Source organism: Medicago sativa, chromosome 5 (assembly GCF_051527215.1).
Source record: "Medicago sativa cultivar Bolivia chromosome 5, Bolivia_mono, whole genome shotgun sequence".
Classification (NCBI taxonomy): domain Eukaryota; kingdom Viridiplantae; phylum Streptophyta; class Magnoliopsida; order Fabales; family Fabaceae; genus Medicago; species Medicago sativa.
The window spans coordinates 45,246,861-45,254,698 of NC_140753.1; the positions used below are offsets into that span (position 1 = coordinate 45,246,861).

The window sequence follows — 7,838 nt, forward strand, 5'->3', positions numbered from 1 at the left end:
TAAAAATATCTTCAAATTGAAGCAGACGATTATGTTGCATGGATATTTCCAAAGAATGCTAAAGAACAAAACCTGGCTTCCACCATTGGAATGAAGTTGCAATTCCATTATTGCTATCACCTTTGATCATTATACAGCTTTTGACCCGTTACTTTTTATGATGAGCATATTATACAGGTATTGTAAGACTCTTCTACTCTTAATACTTCAATTTTTTGCTTCAACCATAACATCTTTGTAGTTTGAAATGTTTATTGCTTAACCACATTTGAATCAAGTGAGTATATCTTGTATGTCAAAATGTCTTGGATAATTTATACATATTTCTTCCGTATCATGATCAATTGATCACTCTCTATTTAGAGTTCAGTAATTTGTACAAATTTGTAATGTATCACGACCATTCTATTTAGAACAAGTGTGTGGCGACATGGCAAGATTGACATGGTAAAGTTTATTCGTTTCTTCTTTTAAAATACAAGACAAAACAATTTGACATATTACTTGCTGTCATGTTCTAGATGTCACTGGAAGAATACTGTAACTCAAACACAGAATTAGCAATAGCAATGTTACTAAAGTTCACCAGAAAAGTCACGGCATCACCAACATAATTGTTGAGCGAGGGAGTTTGAGGTGCAGGTAACAAGCTTCAAAGAAGAGGCAAACCTTCTTGCTTTTAGAACGGTAGGTTAACAACAATAAAATTAGACGAGGTTACTGTCTTTGAAAAACTAGAGGGATTGTAATGGCATTTTAACAGACTTCAAGGTAGTCTAGTAAATTTTGCCTTATTATAATCATAATTATTTCAATAAATCACATCGACATTGCCAACTGTGGGTCAAAAATACGATTTAGAGTTGCAGCCAATCGAACACCTCCTTGAGCTAATCGCAAATTGACGATAGGAAAACGTGACAGGAAGTAATCATCTGCAAAGAATATTTTCATGATTTAATTAAATAAAGTATAAAAAAGTGTCAAATAGCATAGTTCTACTTCTAATTTTTTTTTTTTTATAGCTTACCATCAAGTACTGAACCTTCAGATGCATCCTCATATGCCCATTTACAAGCATCTTTGCTACTTTCAGTAGCATATCTGAAAAAATAGACCAAAGTTAAGTACCTGTATTCCAAATTTTCAAGTAACATAGATAAACTCAAGGTATATAAACCAAATATTTTCTATAGTTCTAACTTTTAAGCTTGCAATGGAAGCAACTATTCTTTGGAACAGAGGATTTTGCCATTTATGGTTTTTTTTCTTTCTTTCTACAACATGTATATTATTTATCAATACTTAATAAGACATTTAAAAAATTTGAACAAAATTCAAACAGAACTTAAGTACTGAAGTATGTAAAAACAATATCAGATAGAACATACGTAATTGGGCACGGGGTATCCTTAGAACCGCAGCTCTCCCAATCTTCTACTTGATCAGCCCATTCTCTCTGTTTATTGAAAAAAGAATTAAAAAGAGAAATGAGTCATGTTGGTTAGCTCAGCTTGGTGGCTACCAGAGATATTATACGCAGGGGTCCATGTTCAAACCACAGATTATCCCCTTAAGCAACAAAAAAAAAAAAATTAACATAAAAAACTTCAAAACACAATTTCTCGTACTGATTTTACAAATTAAAGACATATCACGTACCGTGATATTTTGTTGAATTGCATTAACAAAGTCGCTTAGTTCTGAGTCATAGAATCTTTCAACTTCTGTCTCGATTATGCTAACATCCCAAACCTTCATATAAAATACAATTTAATAATGAATAGTAAAATATATATCGTATGTACGTTCTATAATAGATGAAGCAATGGATTTGACATACATGGTGAAGATTTTGTTTTCTATTGTACCAACGAACCGTAATTTCATTGCCTCCTTTGTCCGAGACAAAGCCACAATGTAGAGGCTGCATATTAAACAAGTTGCACATTTACTTAGATGGAAGCACTCAAGCATGTTTTTTGGGAGATATTTGATTTTGCTTATGTTAATGCAAACCTGATGGATATCTCCCATAAAATGCGAAAGGAATAGAAGAGATTGGGTGAGGTTATCTGATAAACGATCGATGTTAGAGTATATAAAATCGAGTGGATGTAGGATTGTTAACTTATATGTAAATTAATGGTCAAATTATATAAACTTACAAAAACACAATAAGAGCATTCAACTGAGGTTATTTAATTTGAAAAGAAAGGATGTTTTACATTGAGATTCAGTGTCACTGCCAAAGTCGAGGAGCTGGGTAGTGTAATTGCTTATCGCTGCCACGACACATCGCCCCTTTGTTCCCGTTTTATGATCTATACAATCCCCTGAATGTTTAAAAAACAAAAGGTATTCTTTTGGTCACGATATAAATATATTGTTTAATGGTTTACAATGTCGATGTAAAACAATTTTACTTTCACATCCAATGAGAGGTCGCCAATTTTCCACATCACACATTGGTTTAAAAATATTCATACAAAAATGTGTGACGTGGAAATAAACCGATGAAAACCGGACGGTGGATTCGAACTTGAAACATAGCTAGAGTCATTATATATAGAAGAAAAATGGAAAGGATGTTACTTTTGTCCTTGTAAGTGCAAACATTATCAGGTGTATCAGCAAAGTGTAAAGGAGAAGACCATTGATAGATAAACCTCACATGATCTGCCCATGAACACTGACTTGCCAAGTCATTCTTTGCAGATTTTGGTAACAATTTTTTTACAGCCTTAGCAGCTGTGTTGCTTAGGCGAGCCTATTTAAAAGTTAAAACATTACAACTAAAATCAGAACCCATTATAATAGAAATTATTACCAATCAAATTTAGAAATGAAAAAAAAAATAAATAAATCCATCTTTCATTTTTTCATTACTATTTTTTTTAAAAAAAAAAAAAAAAACTCGATATCTAATCCAAAAACCGACTAAATTTAATAACAGGATTAGTAAAGAATATTTCATTAGCAAAGTAGGAAGGCACCTGAGCAATTTTACAAACAATGGCATGTCCATCATCTCCCCACCCTTGTGTATTTTGGATCAAAAGAAGGAATGAAACTATGGCTACAAGTACAATTCTATAACAACCCATTGCACTTTAACTACTTTTTAATAAGTCACACATGTAATGATGGTATTGATATGCTTTTCAATAAAACAAAACTATATATAACTTAGTTGTGAAATGGATATGTTATATATTTCTTTTCAATGACGTGCAAAATAGAGATTTGAAGTAATATTTTAGTGCTTGTTGTCACAGGTAAGATAAGATGCTATGATTCGTGATTAAAGCGTGGTAGATATTTTATGGTTGATGAGTTCTATCTTCACAAGCAAGTACCAATAATATTCGAGTGAAGGGAGAATATTCCCAATTTCCTAAAGTTACTTGACATATGATTAGGGTTTTAGATGTTGATAATCTGAAACATATAAATAAATAGAAGTACGATATAATTAGTTTGATATTATTGGTGTTGTTCTTCCTTATCCTATGGGACGAAGCTTCCCAACCACGACATATATTTTTAGAAAGTGTATTTTTCAAATGACATGTTTTGTTTGAACTTCTGAACACAAATTTTGTAATTTTTCATACATATATTAAAGTGGACCAATTTTTTTTAAGTGATCCCTTTTACACTTAAAATAAGAGTGAATAGGCACTTTGGTCCTTAAATTTGCATGCATCGGTCAATTTCATCCCTCAATTTTTTGAAATAGCAAATACGTCTCTGAATTTTATAAATGTCAATCAGCTTTAGTCTTTCCGTCTAGTCTCACCGTTAACAAGGCCGACGCGGGGCTCCAAGTCGCCTTCCATGTGTACAAGGACGAATTTGTTCGAATTTTTTTTTGAATGTTTTTTTGTACTTTTCTTTTAAATGAAAGTCAATACAAATTGTTACACTATCAAATCGAATTGGTCCTTGAATTATGTCTCTCACTATCAAATTAATCCATGGATTATTTATCTTATCTATCTGATCCTTGATATTGTCAAATAAATACTAAAAAATGTGAAGAATTTGATTCGATCTCATCTCACTTAGGTTAAACCTTGCTCAAAATCTTCTAATTTGGCTACCCCATTTTAATCTTACCGTAATCAAATCATGCACATGTTTTGAATTTCATGATTTTTCACTACATTTCATGATTTTTTTTAATTATTTCGTGATTTCACCGGTTTTGAAGTTCATGATTGTTCATGTATTTTTGTTGAGTAGTTACTATAAAAATGCATTCTACTTTGTGTGTTGTTGAAGATTTGATAGGTTGTTTAGATCACATGAAATTGTTGTTTTTGAATATGGTAAATGATTTTTCGTTTAAATTTATATGTTTGTACTTTAAAATTTGAATGAATGGGGGGGGGGGGGGGGGGGGGGGGGGGTTTGATGTGTTGTTTACTATTTACCATCATGTGAAAGATTCCATTTTTAGTTGTTACTAAAAGTATTTTACTAAGGCTTTATTTGGATAAACAACTTAAATGAGTGCTTATAGTATAAGGTATTTTGTATAAAATAGGTTTGTCTCGGATTGAGTTATTTGAGCTTGTCTACTAGCATAAGCACTTTGAGACTCGTTTGGGAGAACTTTTGAAAACACCTTATGACATGTACATAAGCTTTTTTTCAGCTTATTTTCATAAGTTCTTCAAGATAGCTTATGAAAACAACTTATAGGAAAAAAACTGACAAAATCATGTTATAAGTTTACAACTTATTTTCACAAGTTCTCCATAATAGCTTATGAAAATAGCTTATAGGAAAACAATTTAACTTTGTTTTACGTTTTGTTATAGAAATAGTTTATCCATCAGCACTTATCGTAATAAGCGCTTGTGCTACAAGCCGCAAATTAAGTTGTTTACCAAAACTAGGTATTCTACAACAAACTATAACATAATGTTAAACCGTTTTCATAAGCTATCCCGAGTGCTTATGGAAAAAGTTGAAAATAGCTTATAGAGATATCATATGTTATTTCATAAGTTGTTTCTATAAGATATTCCAAATAGACTCACAAATGCTTATATCTTTAGATAAACTCAAATTAGCCAATCCAAAGAGACCCTAATGCTATTATTAATTTCTTTTTGGCTCTGCATTTCTTTTAGCCGCATGTACATATTTTGTGTTTAGTGAACACAATATGTACTTCACTTCAGTGTCTATTTATAGACGTAATCGCCATATTTGTTATATTATTTAAGGATCAATTTATTTGACAAGATATCAAGGATCAAATTGATAGATAAAATAAATAATTCGTAGATCAATTTGACATTGAGTGACGTAATTCGGGGACCAACTTGTTTTTAATGAATAATTCATGGATCGATTTGACGGTGTAACAATTTGTGTTGACTTTCATTTAAAAAATTCCAAAAAAAAAATTCAAAATTTTTTTTCGATCAAATTCGTCCTTGTACACGTGGAAACGTACTTGAAACTCCACGTCGCCGCTTAACGTGACACGTCACCAAGTGAGACTTAACGGAGGGCCTAAATTGCTTGACATTTATAAAATTCAGGGACATATTTCTTATTTTGAAAAATTGAGGGACGAAATCGATCGGTGCATGCAAATTTGAGGACTATAATGTATATTCACTCCTTAAAATAAATAGAAATTCTATGGATGATTGACAATAGTCTTCCGGTGAAAACTCATGACCCTCCTCATCTATACCGGTAAGGTAAGACAGAGACTTGATTATGTCAGTTCAATCTCGAATCACATGTTTATTTTCCATTGTTTTAATCAAATTGTAATCAATAAAGTCACAATCTCAATTGTAAAAATGTGGAGGATCGTTAACCTCTACTATCAAGTTACGAAATTTTTCTTCATTGTAGTTTTAAATATTTTAAAGTACCAAATACAATGAACCACTTACAATTGTAGGTTAAAAAAGTAAAAGATAAATCTGCAAACAAACTCGTAACATGTAACGAGAAAAACACTTACAAATAGTATGATAAAATTAAATTGACCGTAATATTCATGCCTCAAATGATATAATAAAATTAAAGTGACCGGAATACGCATGTCTCTAGATCTGCAAAGATTGACACATAAATGATGGATTGAAGAGCTTTCAATATAAATTAAATGAACACTAGTTATAACAAGATGGAAAATCGTACAACTTCGCACAAGACGACATGCAACACAACACCACACTCGTACGACAAAATCACTAAAGAAAAAAAATCCAAATTTATGTTAAAATCGCTTATTTAGATTGAAATAAAGAGAAATATATGAAGAGGAGTGATACTTGGATACTCTTCCGTGTTGACGAACGGTCCATTCACCACAATGTAGACCTCTCGAGTAGTTTTAGGATTAAATAGAAGTAGATCCACTTGTGTTGTTTTATATTTTCGTATTACTCGTTTGGGTCGAACTACACTTTTGTGTTGATTCACTAGGCTAGGTTTATGTCCCCCAATATTTTTTATGTATTTTTCCCTTTTTTTAATAATATCTATGAGGACTTGACAAATTAGAGTGTAGTTAAGATATCATCTATTCTCTTCGATGCCATTATGCTCTTAATTTAATGCAAAAAATAAAAATAAAAGTGAATTACAACGACTCAAATGAAAACAACACAAAATGTTCTTCAAACCATTGACAACTCTTCTAAATGACCTCTTATTTACCTTTAAATGCAAAGAAAATAACTAAAAGGAAAATGTTAACGAGTGCCCCCAGGACACTCTTTAAACACTTTAATTAATAAGTTTTTTATGAAAAGTTGTGTATTGAGTGCATTGAAAATTTGTAATCGTTGACTTTTTAAAAGAATAATTGCTAAATGTGGCATGCTTAAAGAGTGTCCCAAAAGGGGGCACTCGTTAACAAGACCTAGCTAAAAATGTAGCCTAAAGTATCATGATACTTACTGGTCACATATGCATTGACTTTATCAAAATAAAATGGGATAACCATTAATGCAAAATGGGCTAAAAATAAAGGATCACATTTATAATTTTTTTTTATAAGGGGACAAAATCGCTATTTTTCGAGGCCAAAAGTGCTGAAAAACCTTATTTCTTTTTAGTGTTTGCAATAGATATTTGAAGTAATATTTCAGTGCATTTTAAGTCAACATTGACAAATAGGATAAGATGCTGGCTCTTAATTAAAGCGTGGCAAATATTTTAGTACTATATTTTATGAATTCTATCTTCACAAGCTTGTAGCCATAAAAATTGAGATGAAGGAAGAATATTCCAAAAATGATTTCGCATATATGATTAGGATTTTACATGTTAATAATCTGAAACATATAAATAATAAACATGTGCTTTGCCAACCATATTATTGTTGGTGCTGTTCTTCCTTGTCCTATGGAACGAAATTTCCCAACCATCACATTTAATTTCTAGTTTAAAACAACATGTGCTTTCTGAAAGTGTATTTCTTAGATTACATATTTTGTTTGAAATTATAATTGAAGTCATATGAGTAGTGGGAAAAGTTCCTTCTGCGGCCTATTTGCCAAACATGACTTTGAGCCAGTATGTTAATATCGACCAGCCATAAAGATTTTTAGGCAAAATACATCATCGGAAGATATCTTACCATACGCAAAAAAGAATAAAAAAAATACACTATCGTAAGATATCTTCCGATAAATATGTGGCGGCCTCATAGCAACACCGGGTCTAAACTCTAAACTGCAATACCCAAACGGTGAAAGGTTTCTAGAGCTTTTAAAATGACTAGAACAGGATAAACATGGAAAGGGATTATATCTTTAAGAGGGACATCATCTCTTTTTACTTTGCACGTCGAT

At 31.6% G+C, this 7,838-nt stretch overlaps 1 protein-coding gene across 1 annotated transcript; it reads right to left on the reverse strand.

Moving 5' to 3' along the window:
* Nucleotides 1–431: 431 nt before the first annotated feature.
* On the reverse strand, nt 432–3,157 carry LOC146922385 (endonuclease 2-like). The gene is made up of 9 exons (XM_085715355.1): nt 2,997–3,157; nt 2,596–2,770; nt 2,229–2,336; nt 2,020–2,075; nt 1,844–1,927; nt 1,663–1,755; nt 1,392–1,459; nt 1,031–1,104; nt 432–935 (listed from the first exon to the last, which is right to left on the reverse strand). Exons 1-9 carry the CDS (start codon nt 3,105–3,107, stop codon nt 820–822), a joined length of 885 nt encoding a protein of 294 aa, XP_085571481.1. The 5' UTR covers nt 3,108–3,157; the 3' UTR covers nt 432–819.
* Between the last annotated feature and the right edge of the window lie 4,681 nt (nt 3,158–7,838).